The sequence below is a fragment of the Pygocentrus nattereri genome, chromosome 20, assembly GCF_015220715.1.
Source record: "Pygocentrus nattereri isolate fPygNat1 chromosome 20, fPygNat1.pri, whole genome shotgun sequence".
In the NCBI taxonomy this organism is placed as follows: Eukaryota; Metazoa; Chordata; class Actinopteri; order Characiformes; family Serrasalmidae; genus Pygocentrus; species Pygocentrus nattereri.
Genome location: NC_051230.1, coordinates 875,326 through 895,325, shown reverse-complemented (window position 1 = coordinate 895,325; position 20,000 = coordinate 875,326). Strand labels below are relative to the sequence as shown.

Here is a 20,000-nt window from a genome sequence, read left to right as displayed (position 1 = left end):
AGCAGAGTCAGCCGTCCTTCATTAAGCGCTGCTGCTGAGCAGTTAAACTCATTTCCCTCAGTGCTTTATTAAATTATACAAGCTTAGATATCACGGCTCCTTCAGCTGCGCAGCCGCCTGGACTTAATTTGTTTGATGGTATTTCCCTCGAGAGGTTTTAACAGAAGTCTTACGCAAACCGGTGACCCAGCTGTCTGATGGCAAACGGCAGCGTTGTTTGTCTTTGTTTTCCATTAAACACGCGGAATTAAAGGGCCGCGGTGCAGGAGACTCGTCTGCTTCTGTAGGGAAGAACAGAACAAATACCTGTGTATTTATTAGGATTAAGATGAAGCTGTTTGAAGTTGCTGCAACAAGAAATAACACTAATAATGAGGAGAAAAAAGCAGCTGTGTCTGCTGTTTAATCTGCTCTTCTCCTTTAATCGTTGTAATGCATTAACACAAGGATAGGAGCACACGTCACTTCAGTGGCTTTCTAATGATGGGGCTCTGCATCTATGAGCCCACAGCTGTAACACTCCTGTTATTCTTCTTTTATTATTATTATTTTGGCCAGATGTTTGTCTGCTAATTCCTGATGCAGACTTTGAGACGTCAACACCACTCGTGTTCGTTCTAATCGGGAATGCTGCGCTGTGTAGTTTTTGGATCAAAGGTATTTTGTACTTGTTAAATAATTGTCAAATGATTTTCCCCCTTATGAAGAAGTGGTGAGCCAATGTTTGTGCACACCACTTACATCACAATGACTCGGGTACACTAGCAGCACCCTAATAGCCACCTGGAATGCCAAGGCAACCACGTTGCAACAGCCCAGCAGCCACCTGAAATACTGTAGCAACCACCTAGTAGCCATGCAGGACACCATAATAAGTCAAGTCAAGTTTATCTGTATGGCGATTTTTACAGTGGTGTTGTCACAAATCAGCTTTAGAGAAGTTTGAAAACATACAGTTACAATAGATCCCCCAGTGAGGAAGCCAGAGGAAACAGTGGCGAGGAAGAACTCCCTCAGACTGGAGGAAGAAACCTTGGGAGGAACCAAGACTCACAAGGGGAGAGCAGTCCTCCTCTGGTCAGACAGTGTTTACAGTTTAATAAGATGAAGACCAAATAGAAGCTGAGAGGATCTCTGTTTGAAGACTGGATGGTAAAGCTATAGAAACTGCACTGGTAGAGGCGGTCTCTGACTGAGGCAGTCTCTGATTGAGGCAGTCTCTGACTGAGGCCGTCCCTGACTGAGGCCGTCCCTGACTGAGGCGGTCTCTGACTGAGGCAGTCTCTGACTGAGGCCGTCCCTGACTGAGGTGGTCTCTGACTGAGGCCGTCTCTGACTGAGGCAGTCTCTGACTGAGGCCGTCCCTGACTGAGACCGTCCCTGACTGAGGTGGTCTCTAACTGAGGCAGTCTCTGACTGAGGCAGTCTCTCACTGATGCCGTCCCTGACTGAGGCCGTCTTTGACTGAGGCGGCCTCTGACTGAGACCGTCTCTGACTGAGGCTGTCTTTGACCGAGGCGGCCTCTGACTGAGGCCGTCCCTGACTGATGCCGTCTCTGACCGAGGCCGTCTCTGACTGAGGCCGTCCCTGACTGATGCCGTCTCTGACTGAGGCCGTCCCTGACTGATGCCGTCTCTGACTGATGCCGTCTCTGACTGAGGCCGTCCCTGACCGAGGCCGTCCCTGACTGATGCCGTCTCTGACTGAGGCCGTCTCTGACTGAGGCCGTCCCTGACCGAGGCCGTCCCTGACTGAGGCCGTCTCTGACCGAGTCTTTATGAACAGTGGGAGTGAGCTGAAACAGTCCCATCCTGTCTCAATGCTGCTACATCTGGGTGGCACAGTGATGTAATTGAGGGTACATTGAGGTAATTGAGTGATGTATCTCAGGATATAATATATAATATATAATAACCACGTAGCAACACTTAGCAACCACCTGGAATAACATAACAGCCCGGTCCCAGTAACCACCATTGCAAAAATACCATGGCACCACCTAGCAACTCTTTAACAACGGTGTTTGGTTGAATGATGATGTTTGTTGGAGAATTATGGTTCACCCATTCAGCTACAGCAGTTTAACCCCACCCGTTCAGCTACAGCAGTTTAACCCCACCCATTCAGCTACAGCAGTTTAACCCCACCCGTTCAGCTACAGCAGTTTAACCCCACCTGTTCAGCTACAGCAGTTTAACCCCACCCATTCAGCTACAGCAGTTTAACCCCACCCATTCAGCTACAGCAGTTTAACCCCACCCGTTCAGCTACAGCAGTTTAACCCCACCCATTCAGCTACAGCAGTTTAACCCCACCCATTCAGCTACAGCAGTTTAGCCCCACCCATTCAGCTATAGCAGTTTAGCTCCACCCATTCACCTACAGCAGTTTAGCCACACCCATTCACCTACAGCAGTTTAGCTCCACCAGTTCACCTACAGCAGTTTAGCCCCACCAGTTCAGCTACAGCAGTTTAGCCCCACCAGTTCAGCTACAGCAGTTTAGCCCCACCAGTTCAGCTACAGCAGTTTAGCTCCACCCGTTCAGCTACAGCAGTTTAGCTCCACCCGTTCAGCTACAGCGGTTTAGCCCCACCCGTTCACCTACAGCAGTTTAGCCCCACCCATTCAGCTACAGCAGTTTAGCCCCACCCATTCAGCCTATGGCATTTTAGCCACACCCATTCAGTCTACAGCAGTTTAGCCACACCCATTCAGCTACAGCAGTTTAGCCCCACCCATTCAGCTATAGCAGTTTAGCCCCACCCATTCAGCTACAGCGGTTTAGCTCCATCCATTCAGCCTATGGCATTTTAGCCACACCCATTCAGTCTACAGCAGTTTAGCCACACCAATTCAGCTACAGCAGTTTAGCCCCACCCATTCAGCTATAGCAGTTTAGCCACACCCATTCAGCTACAGCGGTTTAGCTCCACCCATTCAGCTATAGCAGTTTAGCCCCACCCATTCAGCTACAGCGGTTTAGCTCCACCCATTCAGCCTATGGCAATTTAGCCCCACCCAATCAGATACAGCAGTTTAGCCCCACCCATTCAGCTACAGCAGTTTAGCTCCACCAGTTTAGCTCCACCAGTTCAGCTACAGCAGTTTAGCTCCACCCATTCAGCTACAGCAGTTTAGCTCCATCCATTCAGCTACAGCGGTTTAGCTCCACCCATTCAGCTACAGCGGTTTAGCTCCACCCATTCAGCTACAGCAACTTCATGGTGAAGTTATAAGCAGTGTTTCCATCATAGACGGCTTTTTGAATTAATCACAAAAGAGTTCAGCTAATCAGAGCAGATCTCATTTACATAAATCAGTCTTTAAGGCACTGTATGTTTAACTGTAAGGGATAAAGGGAGATGTTTAAAATATAAAGTACAAAAATAATGCAGGATATGAACATTGAGAGACAAGTGGTTAAAACATTCCCAGTTTACTGTATGATGACGTTAATACGCTCAGGTACATACTGTCTTCAGTGACCGGAGCAAGTGTTCCTGAGGATGGAATATTTACAGACTGTTGTATTTACAGCAGAAAGTGAAGTGAAAACCCTCTTCTATCTCTTCTCCGCAACAAACTTTCTACTGGAAGCCCAAAGGGCGGCTGGCTTTTAACAGGATGAGCCGAGCACAGCTTTAGCATGACAGTCCGTAACACGTCTAAAGGCGATAAATCTCCCTCTGCCTTCAGGGCGGCTCTGGAGATCTATAATGTACTTTAAAAAACAGCATGGAAAGAATTAAGCCCCTCTTTTCCTGCAGAAACAGCTTGATGGAACATTTCGTTTAGCCCGAAAGAGCAGCTTTTTAAACCGGCTCTGTTGGGAGCACCTTGGGACCAGGCAGTTCATGGGGCCTTCACAGCAAATGAGGCGAGATTCCATTATCTGATAGAGGCATATGAGAGAAAGTTTCCTAATTCCAGATATGTCACGGCGGAATTTCATCAGTGGCGGAGAATGGAGGGGTAATCTCTAAGGACTGTGTTCCTGGGCTATCTGTAAACGGAGAGCGGCAGGACTGATAGCGTGGCAGTGCTGCAGAAGATGACACATAAAGTCAAGCACAGATGGAGATAGAAATCTCGGTTTGCTCAGCAGATCAGAGCAAGCGACTGCTCAGCCCTCAGCGCTCCGAGTTTAGAAAGAGTTTAGTACACGAGGAATATAAACACCTGGCGTCAGATTGTCTTACCGATTGTCTGGTTGAGCTGCTGTAAGTGGCTGAAGGAACAGCTGACTGAACGTGTTCCAGGTGTCTCTATGAGAACGTTGGTGCTTCTTGGAGTGTTTAGAGGAGAAGTTGGTGTGTGGTGAAGATGGTGATTTATTTTTTATTTTTTTGGAGAATGGTGGTGTTTTGTAAAGACTGATGGTGTTTGATGCAGAATTTTGATGCAGTGTTTGATGCATTGTGTTTATTGGGGAAATGGTTGCGTTTGGTAGAGATTGATGACGTTTGATGCAGAATTATTGTGTTTATTGGGAAAATGGTGGTGTTTTGCTGGAGAATGGTGGTGTTTATTGGGAGAATGGTGGGGTTTATTGGGAGAATGGTGGTGTTTATTGGGAGAATGGTGGGGTTTTGATGGAGAATGGTGGGGTTTATTGGGAGATTGGTGGTGTTTATTGGGAGAATGGTGGTGTTTTATAGAGAATGGTGGTGTTTTGATGGAGAGTGGTGGTGTTTATTGGGAGAATGATGGGGTTTATTGGGAGAATGGTGGTGTTTTATAGAGAATGGTGGTGTTTTGATGGAGAATGGTGGTGTTTATTGGGAGATTGGTGGTGTTTATTGGGAGAATGGTGGTGTTTTATAGAGAATGGTGGTGCTTATTGGGAGAATGGTGGTGTTTTGATGGAGAATGGTGGTGTTTATTTTAAAACACTGGTCTCTGTTTACTCAGCAGATGAGACCGAGCTCTCTGCTCAACCTTTTATAAAAATATATAAGCTGTATCTGGGCTATTCTAGCTGTTGTCAGCCCAGTCTTTCATTCCTGCAGTGCAGTTTTATTAAAATGATATTGTTTTCTCACTGAGCTTCTGAAGGCTCTCTTTATTAGTGTGTAGTTTGTCTCAGTCCAAACCTTGGAGGTCTAATAATCAGAGTGCTGGCCTCTTTAAAAGTATTTAATGTTTTTTTAACAGTTAAGCTGTTCGGTCATTGCTGTAATGGAGGATTTGAGAGTGCAGTGTTTGTTGATACTGCAAATGCATTTGGCTAATTGGAAGGTGAGTGTGGCCAGATGGAAAACTCATTTGGTCTAAACAGTCAAAAATGAGTGATAAACTTCTCAACTATATTTCTACATTTGACCCTATACCCCCCAAAAATTGTAACATTTTTCCAAATTAAATGTGGACTTCCACCAAAATATCCAACATTTCTGCATAATTAAGTGGTTAAGATGTAAAGAGCGGTTCAGAGCGGTTTGGTTTCTAGAGAAACTCACAGAGTCCGAAACGTACCGAGTCAGAGCTGCTCACAGTGGTGGTGATGGGAACCAGACGTCCCCCTCTAAAAGCTCCTCACAGTGGTGGTGATGGGAACCAGACATCCCCCTCTAAAAGCTCCTCACAGTGGTGGTGATGGGAACCAGACGTCCCTCTAAAAGCTCAGAAAGTTCCTACATGAACTGGCTCTGAATTCACTGCCTGATGACTGAGACGCTGTTTTATGAGAGTTTAGGGAACTTCAACTCCATTCATGGTGGAGGGAGACATGCAGGGCGCTGTGTGGCAAAATAGTCCCCAAAGAAAACTCATTATTCCAGATTTTCCACTATTTTCCATCATCAACATTCCATATAAGCTCAGAAGACTCGTGTAGGTTCTCTGGTGGTTCTGGATGGTAAATAAAGTGTCTATATCTGTGTTGTAGTCATGGCGACGCCTGGTTCCCATCACCACCACTGTAAAGAAATTGGCCAATTTTTTCTACTTTTTCCTTTCTTGCTTACGTACAACTGGCACTGTAAACTTGGTGTCATTCAGCCTTTATAGCCTATTTTCTTTCCTCATTCCTCCGCTGAGCTCTTCAGACAGCCAGCATTTGTTATTGGCAGATCCTTTAGAATTAGAGACGAGCTTTCACAGCGATATTAGCTGAACTGCAGTCAGCAGCGCTGATTCATACAGCAGCCAGAAGACACCTGCCAGAGTGTCGAACTGAAACGAGGTTCTTTTTACTTTACTGAGCTCATGAATAAACGCCAATAATACACCAATAATTAGCTATAAAACTGTTTACTTTGACGGCCTGTATGGACAGGTTTGAGTCACAAACATGGCTAAAATGTAAAAGGATAGCATCACTGTTGTTTTGATGAAGCTACCCTGTCCTAAATTATCCAGATAGTCCGTCTAATGAGTTAATTCAGTTACTTTAAGGTCCCCAATTGCTGATGCAGCTTGTATAACCTCCATAGAAAAGCACTGCCCAATAGAATGCGATGATCTGGATCAGCTGCACGTGATCCTAAAGCCACCGTGTCCAATACCTAGAGGGGTGTAAACCCCCCAGCATTGGGCTGTGGAGCAGTGGACCTGGGTTCTCTGGAATGATGGAGCTCCATCCAGCACCTTTGGGATGAGTTAGTGATGTAGAACTGACCATCCAACATCAGTACCTGACCTCACTAATGCGTAATCAAATCCTCACAGCAATGTTCAAGAGTAGAGGCTGTTACTGCAGCGAAGGGACAGCCTGACTATTAATACCCTTCGTGTCGGAAGAAACTCTGGTATCTAAAAAAAAGTTTGAATATAGTTTTCTCTCTTTCAGAAGATGGTTCTTCATTTGCATGCTTAAATGGTTCTCTGCATGGTGAAATGGTTCTCCAGATTGATGGAGAATGTGTTGTATATAGTTCTTCATAGCCCCAAAAAGGGTTAAGCTATTGTTACTATATCATGCTTGTTGGTGCTACGTAGAACCATTTTCAAAAAAGATATAGATACAGAACCATATACAACACGTTCTCCATCAGTCCGAAGAACGATTTGACAATGTAAAGCATGCAAGTGGTTCATTGAGTGTTCATGGTTCTATATAGAGCCTTTGTCTTTACTAAAGAACCCTTGAAGAACCATCTTTAAGAGTGCAGGTGTCAGTGAAGCAGGTGATACTGCTTTTCTCCTCCTATGTGATTCTTACCCCTGATTATGCAACGTGTATTTTTGAGAAGGTAATTATCTGGAGTATCTGACAGGTGGATCATCTCCACTGTCTTCTGCTAGCACTGCTTCCAGGTGTGACTTCACTAATAGAGGCTCATGAAGATACCCTGACAGGTGGATGCATCTCAAATATAGCCATCAGTGAGGAGCTCTCAGGGACTTCTAGGTCTTTAGAGAAGGTGTGATGATTTCTCTGGAATTAAAGAAATACTCTACATGTCGATGATTGGTTAGGGAACCAGCCCTGTGACCGGAAGGTCGCTGGTTCGATCCCCTTGGCTGACAGTCCATGATAGAAGGGCCCTTGAGCAAGACGGCTAACCCCGAACTGCTCCCGGGCGCTGTGGATAGGGCTGCCCACCGCTCGGGGCAAGTGTGCTCACTGCCCCCTAGTGCATGTGGGTGTTTCACTGCACGGATTAAATGCAGAGGTCTAATTCCACAGTGTGCAAAACACAGTTGGCTGATGTTTCTAAAGGAGTCTAAAGTCAAAAGGATGAAACTCTGATTGCAAGCCTACCCCATCTGGATTGCTTTCTCTGAGGTATCTATGTAGATACAGCCAGGTCAGCTATCCTGTGGGTTATGACTTCAGGATCTGGAAAGTTAGATCATCCCTCTGGGGTCCACAAACTTGCCCACATGTCAAACTCTCTTTCTCTATATCCGTTTGTGTATTTTTGTGATGATCCAGCTGAGAAATCCAGTTCAAACCCTTCCTGAATCCGTAGAGATCCTTTTCACTCCATCTCATCACGAGATCATATGACACTCACATCCGGGGTTATGAGCCTGTGAAGAGGGGCTGAGATGCACATCATCTGCCTCTCACCGTGTGGAGCTGCTGGATTCATGTGTCCGTCTACATTCTGTGTGAAACTGACCGACGGACACTCAGGAGATCACTAAGGACTGATCGTCACGCCGGAAGCCCTTCATTCTTCATTCAGTCCACATCGGAGTCTCGTGTGAAACGGCGTCAGAGAGTTTCCAGCTGCTGAAGCTGCTGAAGCGGGTTTGAAAAGTAGTGATGAAGATAACGGAGCGTTTAGATATGAAACACATGAGGATCAGGTTCTATGAAGAACCTTTAGAGGAGAGATTAAGAGGTGGACAGATCCAGAGAGAGAATCAGACACAGAGGGTTAACTAAAATGCTTTGGGACCAGTTTTGAGAGCCAAAAGTCTTCTTGAAGTTGTAGATATGTCACTGACTGAATGCGAGTCATGGTTTAAAAGGGGGCCTCTCTGGCAGAACTCTGCACTGAGTCACTGTAACACTGATGCACTCAAGATCAGATATATGATCATGTTAGATCTCTGATAGAAGCTTCATATAAAACATATGCAAATGTCCTGTTTAATCTAGAACAGCCAAAAAATGAATGTACACCAGCATTAGGTTAGTGGTAACACACTATTGGAAACCCCATAGAGGCGCAGCAGAGATTAGCATTACTGTCCAGATGTTTTAGTCTTTAATTGCGTGTCAGATAAAATATCTAATATTTCTCGTTTTCTAAGAATATCAAGATTATTAAACCTACTTACAGACGTCTCCAGTTATATAAAATAAAATGATTTACCCTAGTACACAAAAAAACAGTAGTAATTGATTTTTACATTACAATTTTCCAACCTTTATCCCTTAAGATAGACTTTAAGACAGATATATGTAGATGAGCCATGCTCTCATTGGCTGTGTTGCATTGTCACTCATTCAAGAAGCAATCTGGGCTAACACTCCTTATAGCTTCAGTGTGAATGGGTGGAGCTGAACCGCTGTAGCTGAATGGTGGAGCTAAACTGCTGTAGCTGAATGGTGGAGCTAAACCGCTGTAGCTGAATGGGTGGAGCTAAACTGCTGTAGCTGAATGGTGGGGCTAAACCGCTGTAGCTGAATGGGTGGGGCTAAACCACTGTAGCTGAATGGGTGGAGCTAAACCTCTGTAGCTGAATGGTGGGGCTAAACCGCTGTAGCTGAATGGGTGGGGCTAAACTGCTGTAGCTGAATGGTGGAGCTAACCCGCTGTAGCTGAATGGGTGGAGCTAAACCGCTGTAGCTGAATGGGTGGGGCTAAACTGCTGCAGGCAGAATGGGTGGGGCTAAACTGTTCCAGGCTGAATGGGTGGAGCTGAACTGCTGTAGGCTGAATGGGTGGAGCTAAACCACTGTAGCTGAATGGGTGGGGCTAAACTGCTGTAGTTGAATGGTGGAGCTAAACCGCTGTAGCTGAATGGTGGAGCTAAACCGCTGTAGCTGAATGGGTGGAGCTAAACTGCTGTAGCTGAATGGGTGGGGCTAAACCGCTGTAGCTGAATGGTGGAGCTAAACCGCTGTAGCTGAATGGGTGGAGCTAAACCGCTGTAGCTGAATGGTGGGGCTAAACCGCTGTAGCTGAATGGTGGAGCTAAACCGCTGTAGCTGAATGGGTGGAGCTGAACTGGTCCAGGCTGAATGGGTGGAGCTAAACCGCTGTAGCTGAATGGGTGGAGCTAAACCGCTGTAGCTGAATGGTGGGGCTAAACCGCTGTAGCTGAATGGTGGAGCTAAACCGCTGTAGCTGAATGGATGGAGCTAAACCGCTGTAGCTGAATGGGTGGGGCTAAACTGCTGTAGCTGAATGGTGGAGCTAAACCGCTGTAGCTGAATGGTGGAGCTAAACTGCTGTAGCTGAATGGGTGGAGCTAAACTGCTGTAGCTGAATGGTGGAGCTAAACCGCTGTAGCTGAATGGGTGGAGCTGAACTGGTCCAGGCTGAATGGGTGGAGCTAAACCGCTGTAGCTGAATGGGTGGAGCTGAACTGGTCCAGGCTGAATGGGTGGAGCTGAACTGAAGTTGGCTGAATGTCTTGTTTGGGTGGTTTAGGACAGAACAGTGAGAATTTAGCTTGATAAAAGATAAGATTAGTAAGAATAGTGAGAAAAAGGATGAATCGCCTAGAAACGTTCTCTTGTTCTCTTGTTCTCTTGTTCTCTTGTTCTCTTGTTGGTTGTAATTAGATTCTGACTAAAATTTGATGTGCTGTGTCCAGCTAGGATGATGTCGCTGGCCGAGATATCGTTTACTGCGGAGGTGTACCGTTAGATTTCTCCCGAAGTCGTCCTTTCTCTGTGCGGTGCCCGGAGTGGTGGCCGGCCTCGTGTATCAGCTGCTGCGCTGCAGGCCCAGTTTTTTATAGCTGAGCGACTCGAGGGAGCTCAGCTCTTCACACACACACACATGCAGACCAGGCCAGATCACCACGCCAGCAGCTCAAGGACGGAGGGAGATGGATGGTGCGGGTTTGCAGAAGGGAGGGTTAGCGGCTCCTGCAAGGTTAGCAAATTAGCAAGATGCTCTGCCTGGCGCTGCTAATGCTAATTCTCAGATGAACTTTAATGCTGTGTCAGCGCAGCCAGCAAGTTCACTGAACTTCTCCACCATTCAGCTGCAGCGGTTTAGCCCCACCCATTCAGCTACAGCAGTTTAGCTCCACCCATTCATCTACAGCGGTTTAGCTCCACCCATTCAGCTACAGCGGTTTAGCTCCACCATTCAGCTACAGCAGTTTAGCTCCATCATTCAGCTGCAGCGGTTTAGCTCCACCATTCAGCTACAGCAGTTTAGCTCCACCATTCAGCTACAGTGGTTTAGCTCCAGCTACAGTGGTTTAGCTCCACCCATTCAGCTACAGCGGTTTAGCTCCACCCATTCAGCTACAGCGGTTTAGCCCCACCCATTCAGCTACAGCAGTTTAGCTCCACCCATTCAGCTACAGCGGTTTAGCTCCACCCATTCATCTACAGCGGTTTAGCCCCACCCATTCAGATACAGCGGTTTAGCTCCACCATTCAGCTACAGCGGTTTAGCTCCACCCATTCAGCTACAGCGGTTTAGCTCCACCCATTCAGCTACAGCAGTTTAGCTCCATCATTCAGCTGCAGTGGTTTAGCTCCACCCATTCAGCTGCAGCGGTTTAGCCCCACCCATTCAGCTACAGCAGTTTAGCTCCATCATTCAGCTACAGTGGTTTAGCTCCACCCATTCATCTACAGCGGTTTAGCCCCACCCATTCAGCTACAGCAGTTTAGCCCCACCCATTCAGCTACAGCAGTTTAGCTCCATCATTCAGCTGCAGCGGTTTAGCTCCACCCATTCATCTACAGCAGTTTAGCTCCACCATTCAGTTACAGTGGTTTAGCTCCACCATTCAGCTACAGCAGTTTAGCCCCACCCATTCAGCTACAGTGGTTTAGCCCCACCTGTTCAGCCTGCAACAATTTGGCCACACCCATTCAGCTACAGCAGTTTAGCCCCGCCCCTCCGAACCAATAGCAGTTTAGCTCCACCCATTCACACTAAAACAATAAGGAGGGTTTTAGCCCAGACTGCTTCTTGAATGAGGCACAATACAGTCCAGCCAATCAGAACATGGCTCATTTACATATATCAGTCTTAGTCTATGGCATGTAAGATTTGTATGAATCATTTCAGATGATGAACTTATAATCCAGAATCAGCTGCTGCTGAGTAGAATCTCCAGGAGTGAAAGAAGGTGAAGCTTTCAGAAACGCTGCTGAGGGAAATGAGGAGCAGCGCAGGTCAGCAGATCTCCTGCAGGCAGACTGATCACACGTCTGATTAGGTTATGCTTTTTTATCTGGATATTGTTTTCCACCCCTCAGGTCTTAAACGCTTGTTCAGTTTGTACTTTTGTATTGATTATTATTTTGTGATTATTGGGTGGACGGCACCTGATTGGACATGGAGACGTCCTGAAAGCGAAAGCAGGTGTTGCATGATAACTGAAGATGGTACTGGGCTTCCTTGCGATGAGTACAGGAAATAGTTAAACAATCACACTGACAGACCTAAAATCCCTGCTTATTGTATTCATACTGTTTGTGTTTAGAGCTTTTCTGAGCAAATGGACACTGACTGGCCAGATAAACAGTCATTTCCCTCAACACCGACCTCAGGACCGACGGATCCGGGGGGCAGTATCCGGCCTGCTGTAAGGAACCAAATCACTTCATGATCGTCATATTCCGTAATTCTCTACAATCACTCTGCAGTTAAACTGTCAGCCGGCAATCCTGACGTTAGACGGCAGCTCGGCCGAGTTGTTCGGCGAAAAGCCTGAGGAGCGTCAGCCGAGAGCCAGAGGAGGGAATAAAGCAGCTCCTTCTTAACTGCCATTTGGATATTAGTTGAGCCGCTTCCATTAAGTGGCTCCTCAGTATGGCATTTTTACTGGCGGCTCCACTTAGAGCTCCATTTAAAGCCCCTCTCTCGCCAGCCTGATCGCCCGCACCGCGTAAATCTCTCTCGGACTGACTGCAGGAAACGATGGAGGGAACAGAGGCCAACGTGGAGGAGAAGTGAAGGAGAGATAAACGATGAACAAGAGGGACGGCCGAGGCGGCGGAGCGGATCGTTTGAGCCGCGTCAGAGTTCATCGTTATCATTCTGTCATCATTATAATGATCATTTTTTATTTAAGGCTTAAATCTTCACATTGAGTTTTATGGAATTTTAAACACGGGGAGGTGCACGTAGGCTGCGGTGGAACCCTTCCCGCTACATAGAACTACTGCAGGAGTGATGAGACGTTACTGTCGCGTGTCATAGCATCCAAACTCTGAGCTACAACAGCCTTAGTTTAGATTCCTGCGCTGTCGCGATAAAGGCCTCGTTCAGACTGACAGCCCACGTCTGATTTTTCGCAATGCAGATTCATTTCTGATAGTCTGAACAGCAAACAACATATGAAACCTTATTCCTGGCAAATCCAGATTGTATCCAGATTCATTTCTGGTAGTCTAAACAGCTAAAAACACATGAATTCTGATTTCTGGTAAATCCAGATTGTATCCAGATTGATTTCTGGTAGTCTAAACAGCAAAAAACTGAATGAATTCTGATTTCTGGTAAATCCAGATTGTATCCAGATTCATTTCTGGTAGTCTAAACAGCAAAAAACTTAATGAATTCTGATTTCTGGTAAATCCAGATTGTATCCAGATTCATTTCTGGTAGTCTGAACAGCAAAAAACTGAATGAATTCTGATTTCTGGTAAATCCAGATTGTATCCAGATTAATTTCTGGTAGTCTAAACAGCAAAAAACTGAATGAATTCTGATTTCTGGTAAATCCAGATTGTATCCAGATTCATTTCTGGTAGTCTGAACAGCAAAAGACACATCACAGCTGCACACAGTGACCACGGCAACAATTCAGTATCTAGAACTTCGTATTTTTATCCAAGTGCATGACAACGTCAGTTAAATGCACAGCAACATCTGCACCGTTTCAGGTGTTTGATGTACGTGGCGAGGTCTTTGTCACCCTAGCAGACATAAACTTTGTCTTTTGTCAAGACTGTGAAGTGGCGGTGTGAAGTGACAGCTCGGCCCTCGGCCTTACAGTTAAACCCGCCTGCTGGTTCATAACCAGCGCTCAAAACGCAGCTTACGCTTCCGTCCCAGAGAGATGCGCAGTTTACTTTCACTAATTTCACTAAATTAAAGTTATTAAAGAAAAAGATGAGACATTCATCAGGTTTATGTTCTGTACAGCGTCTCTCCCTCCACAGCAGGGTAAAGCAGCTGTACCTCACCGGTCAAGCGGCCCGTTCCTGTCAAAGTCTTGGTTTCCTAGCCAATCCCATGCGAGCACTAGTGAACATTCGTGTTTAAATTGTTCCTGTCCTGAGAAGGCCAAGGTTTCTGCACTACACGCTGCTTTATTACACTACATGTCCAAAAGTTTGTGGACAGCTGCTCTTCCCGGGTTTCTTCTGACATCAAGGTTATTCCAGGGACAAGGTTATTCCAAGGTTATTCCAAGGTTATTCTCACTTTGCTGCAGTAACAGCTTCCCCTCTTCTGGGAAGGGTTTACGGTAGATGTTATAACATTTGCTTTGAGGATTTGATTGCATTCAGCCCTAAGAGCATTTATGTGGTCAGGTACTGATGTTGGATGATCAGTTCTGGTTTACAAACGCCACTCCAGCTCATCTCAAAGGTATTGGATGGAGCTCCATCACTCGAGTGAGGTGGTTCCACTGCTCCATGGCCTGATGCTTTATACCGCGTGACGTGATAGACTGGGCAGGTTGACCTCAGGTTCATGTGTGGCTGCTCCAGACTGTCCAATTCTATGGTCAGTGCATTTCTATAAAGATTATAAGATGTGTGAGTGCCACTGAACTCCTGTGCCAGCAAAGGGAGCACCTGAATGCACTTATTCAGTAGCTGAATGCGCTAATAAGAAGAGGTGTCTGGATACTTTTGGACATTTAGGGTATCTTTGTAATTATGTAAGGTAGTTAAATAAATAAGGAGTTCAAAGAGTCGAGCTGTGCGCGTTCAGAGTGGATTTGATGGAGAAGCTTCATTTATTAAGAGAAAAGAGATCAGAGATGTGAAATGTGACACTTTTGCTCTCAGTTGTGGTTTTTGGAAACAGCTACAGAAACACTTTCAATTTGTGTCTATTATATCTAATAAAGGACTTTAATATATTTTAATAGATACAGTTATGGAAATAGAGTCGCTAATATTATCATAAAACAGCGTCTCAGTCATCAGGCAGTGAATTCAGAACCAGTTCATGTAGGAACTTTCTGTAGGAGCTTTTAGAGGGACGTCTGGTTCCCATCACCACCACTGTGAACGGTTCTGACTCGGTACGTTTATCTAGAACAGAGAGTTTCACAGCGAACTGCTCTGAACTGCACTGATTACATTTTAACTAATTAATTATGTGGGAATTTAGGGTCATTTGGTGGAATTGTTGCACTGTTTGGGGAGCTGAGGTGTGTCTGAGTGAATTTTACGGGACGCTGTTTGTTGTGTGTAGCTAAGCTGCTGTGAGATTTTCCATTAGCATCTAAACTCTCTACTCTTCCTCCTACAGCCTAAAGCTCGTCCAGACACATCGTTACCTCTCAGAGCTAATTTACTCTCTCTCTCTCTCTCTCTCTCTCTCTCTCTCTCTCTCTCTCCCTCTCTCTATCTCTCTCTCCCTCTATCTCTCTCTCTCTCCCCCTCTGTCTTTCTCTATCTCTCCCCCTCTCTCTTTCCATCTATCTCCCTCTCTCTCTGCCCCTACCCTCTCTCCCTCTGTCTCTCTCTCTCTCCCCATCTATCTCTCCCCCTCCATCTCCATCTATCTCTCTCTCTCCATCTATCTTCCTCTCTCTCTGCCCCCCTCTCTCTCCCCCCCTGTCTCTCTCTCCATCTATCTCTCTCTCTCTGTCCCCCCCTCCCTCTCCCCCGTCTCTCTCTCCCTCTCCCCCGTCTCTCTCTCCATCTATCTCTCTCTCTCTCTCTGTCTCTCTCTCTCTGTCTCTCTCTCTCCCCCCTCTGTCTCTCTCTCTATCTATCTCTCTCTCTCTGTGTCTCCCCCCTCTCTCTCTCTCTCTGTCCCCCTCTGTCTCTCTCTCCATCTATCTCCCTCTCTCTCTGCCCCCCTCCCTCCCTCCCTCCCTCTCTCTCTCTCTCTGTCCCCCCTCCCTCCCTCTCTCTCTCTCTCTCTCTCTCTCTCTCTCTCTATCTCCCTCTCTCTCTGCCCCCCTCCCTCCCTCCCTCCCTCTCTCTCTCTCTGTCCCCCTCTGTCTGTCTCTCCATCTATCTCCCTCTCTCTCTGCCCCCCCCCCCCCCCCCCCCTCTCTCTCTCTCTCTCAGGGCCGAGCCGATCCTGGCGAGAGTTAAAGAAGATCATATGAGGATTATCCTCCCGGCCATAGATAACATCAAATACAACACCTTCGAGGTGCAGCAGTACGCTAACGCTGCTCACGGCTACAACTGGGGGCTCTGGTGTATGTACATCATCCCCCCTCAGGATTGGTTGGACAAAGGCGATGAGACCGCCCCCATCAGGTACAGGCAGCCAATCAGCTTCTACATAATAAATGATGACTTTCACTGAAATATGAATGTGACCCATTAATATTTGAGATTTGAGCTCGGAGACCCTTTAGACCCTTTAGACCCTTTAGACCCTTTAGACCCTTTAGACTTTGAGACGTTTCCACGGTTCCCACCTTTTTGTAAAGCTGCCTTGTGAAAGTTTTATTTATTTATTTATTTATTTAGGAAATGCAGTTTTTTGGACTCACAGTCTCAGAATGAAGAATTATTAGTTGTGCTACTGATTCATACGTGTAGAACATCTTTCACACACCATGTTTGTTAAATTTCTAAATTGCAAATTTCAGAGTAAATTTTCCAGGTTATTATTATTTTTCATTCATAAAATTACATACAACATCAAATGTTTACCATTGCTATAAATTCTGAAATGCACTGAAACTGAAATATACAAACTTTTCATATTTTTAAAAATTTACTTATGAAATCATTACTATTATTATTTTTAATGCTCCTGATTAAATTTTCGCTTTACATTATAACTTCATTCATCATTTATCTTCATGCACATGCTCCTCTTTTTGTGAATTCACCAAATTTCTTTTTTTGATTGATTTGATTTACTAAATTATCGTTTTCATTCGTTCGAGAAGCTGAACTGTGTGATCATCTGCATCTTAGAAGGTTTCTGTAAGCCCAAAGCTGAAGCTGTAGCGCTGGTCTGTCCTGAAACTGGACTCATGCTTGTCCGGTTTGGTCTCCTATTGACCGTGTCAAAAGGCTCTGCAGGTCTAAAATCTGCGCCGATGCCAGAACTGGGATAGAATTTCAGACTCACAGAAGGGATATTAATAATTCATAACCCAGACGGGGAGCAGAGGGAAACATGACCGGTCCAGTATTACTGCAGATGACCCCCACTTTCACTTTACATCTATATTTACCTTCTCAGGCTGAGGCTTTGAGAGGATCTGTGTTCTCCTGTACTCCGTGAAGGGCAGCTGTCTGGACGTACACAATGCTGGACTCTGCGATTCATTAAGATAAGATTAAGATTAAGTGACCCTTATTAGTCCCACAACGGGGAAATTTCACCTCCGCGTTTAACCCGTCCGTGAAGTGAACCACCACATACACACTAGTGAGCAGACACACACTAGGGGGCAGTGAGCACACTTGCCCGGAGCGGTGGGCAGCCCAATCCCCAGCGCCCGGGGAGCAGTTGGGGGTTAGGTGTCTTGCTCAAGGACACCTCAGTCATGTGCTGTCGGCTCTGGGGATCAAACCGGCAACCTTCCGGTCACGAGGCTGGATCCCTGCCCCAAAATCTTCATCTGGGAAGAGCTGGGAGAAAACATAACAACATTCGCTGATCATTTACGCAAGATGGCTCTTCTAAACGGTCCTATATAGAACCATTATCTTTTACGAAGGATTATTTAATGGTTCTATACAGGACCATGAACACTCACAGAACCATTTGCATGGTGAAATGATACCTCAGATTGAAGAGCATGGAGAACGTGTGGTATATAGTTCTACACAGCACCAAAAAAGGGTTCTGCTATTGTTACCATGTCAAGCTTGGTGAGACGTCAGAGCGATCTCCAGTGGTGAGATGTCGGAGCGATCTCCAGTGGTGAGAGGTCAGAGCGATCTCCGGTGGTAAGAGGTCAGAGCGATCTCCAGTGGTAAGAGGTCAGAGCGATCTCCGGTGGTGAGACGTCGGAGCGATCTCCAGTGGTGAGAGGTCAGAGCGATCTCCGGTGGTGAGACGTCAGAGCGATCTCCAGTGGTGAGATGTCGGAGCGATCTCCAGTGGTGAGACGTCAGAGCGATCTCCAGTGGTGAGATGTCGGAGCGATCTCCAGTGGTGAGAGGTCAGAGCGATCTCCGGTGGTAAGAGGTCAGAGCGATCTCCAGTGGTAAGAGGTCAGAGCGATCTCCGGTGGTGAGACGTCGGAGCGATCTCCAGTGGTGAGATGTTGGAGCGATCTCCAGTGGTGAGAGGTCAGAGCAATCTCCAGTGGTGAGACATCAGAGCGATCTCCAGTGGTGAGACGTCAGAACGATCTCCGATGGCGAGGAGTCGGAGCGATCTCCGTTGGCGGGGAGTCAGAGCGATCTCCAGTGGTGAGAGGTCAGAGCGATCTCTAGTGGCGAGGAGTCGGAGCGATCTCCAGTGGTGAGACGTCAGAGCGATCTCCGTTGGCGAGGAGTTGGAGCGATCTCCGTTGGCGGGGAGTCGGAGCGATCTCCGGTGGTGAGAGGTCAGAGCGATCTCCGGTGGCGAGGAGTCGAGCTGAAGCTGAATATGAATTATTTTTGAATATGCGGAAGGAGTAGATTTGAATTTGTCCTTGTTTGGCGTCACAAAACCATTTTCACGTTGAAATATTTTCAGTTGAACACAAGATTTACGGGTCACATCATTACAAAATAAGCCCTAGAGACAAATTTACATCTTCACTTGTGAAGCCTTTTAGACGTGGACGTCTGCGGCTGTATTACAGAAAACTCTCAGGTTTTTGTCCTAAGTTAAGATCTGAGGTCAAGATCAGATTTTACACGAATTCTTATTACAGAAGCAAATCCGATCCTAATTTGGGAATCTTATCTGATCTTACAGCATCTTCTCTCCAGTTAGGAAATCTTAACTTACTACATTTAAGTCGACAATCAGTTGTTGTGTCTGTTTCCTAGAAACCAGCCGTAAGCACACACAGCTGAAACGTAAACACATCATCAAGCTCTGCTGTTTATCAGAGTCGCCCCCTGCTGTTTATCAGAGTCGCCGCTCCCCAGTTTCAGTCTCCATTTCCCAAACTCTTTAGCCGAGAGTGCTAACGTTCCTCCTCCTAATAAACAGACGCACGTTCAGCTCCGCCTCCTCATTATTCACCTCCATCACTGTAATACTCCATCATCTACATTAACACAGGAAGGTGATCAGAGGGGCGGTGGAGTTCGAGTCGGCAGCGTCTGAGATGTTTAAAACGCAGAGTTAGAAGAGAAAAACATCTCCCAGTGAAAGCCGCGTTTTACAGTAGGAATAAACGGAGCTCATTATGCTGGTAGTGAACTACGCTGCCCGTCACAGCATAAAACGATAGAAACAGACGATTAAAGCAGAAGTTTAGAAGCTCTGGAGTTTATCTTAAAGTTAAGAATATTTAGGATATTTTGGCAACTGAGGATGTTTCTGTGATGCTGTTTTCTTATCTGGAAATAAATATATGCTCATAGACTTAAGAGCTGTTGTTCTGTAATGCCTTCTGTCCTAACTTAAGCTTAACTGAAGTTGCCATGACAACAACATCTCAGACTTAAGAATTTTCTGTAGTACGGCCCCTGGTTCCCATCAGCACCACTGTGAACAGTTCTGGCTCTAGAACGGAGCGTTTCACACCAAACCGCTCTAAACTTTCCTTTTCGTTTTAACATCAGAACCATTTATTTCTGCAGAGAACTTTGAAAATCAGAGGCATTCCCCTGTGTGTGTGATGCTCTCTGTTTGAGAAGATGTGTAGTGTCACCGGCCTTTCCAGGGATGCTTTTTGTCCTGTGTGAATCAGTGAAAGTCAGTTGTCTCTGATGAGCAGTGTGAATCAGCAGTTGGGGGGGGGGGGTCCCATCTGAAGCGTCCGACTGTCTGTAGGTCTGACTGTCTCAGTCCATTTTAAATGAGCTCGGGCCCAGAGAAGGTGGCAGCGTTTCTGGATCCTGTTTATATTTGGGTTCTTCTTTGTGTTTTAGAGTTTAACAGCGTTTGTGGATGCAGTGATGAACTGTGTTCACAGTCAGTGGTTTTCAGAAGTGTTTCTGAGCCCATGCAGTGATTTCCACTACAGAATCATGTCTGTTTTTAATGCAGTGCTGCCTGAGGGCCCAAAGATCACGGCCAGCAGATACTGGTGTTCAGCCTCGTCCCTCACAGACAGAGATT

General features: G+C 46.2%; 1 protein-coding gene across 1 annotated transcript in view; it reads left to right on the top strand.

Moving 5' to 3' along the window:
• galnt9 (polypeptide N-acetylgalactosaminyltransferase 9) overlaps window positions 1-20,000 on the top strand; it is a 149,060-nt gene that overhangs the window by 81,781 nt on the left and 47,279 nt on the right. The window contains exon 6 of the mRNA XM_037531864.1: window positions 15,866-16,063. Coding sequence (XP_037387761.1) covers window positions 15,866-16,063 — 198 coding nt within the window. The remainder of the gene's footprint in view (window positions 1-15,865; window positions 16,064-20,000) is intronic.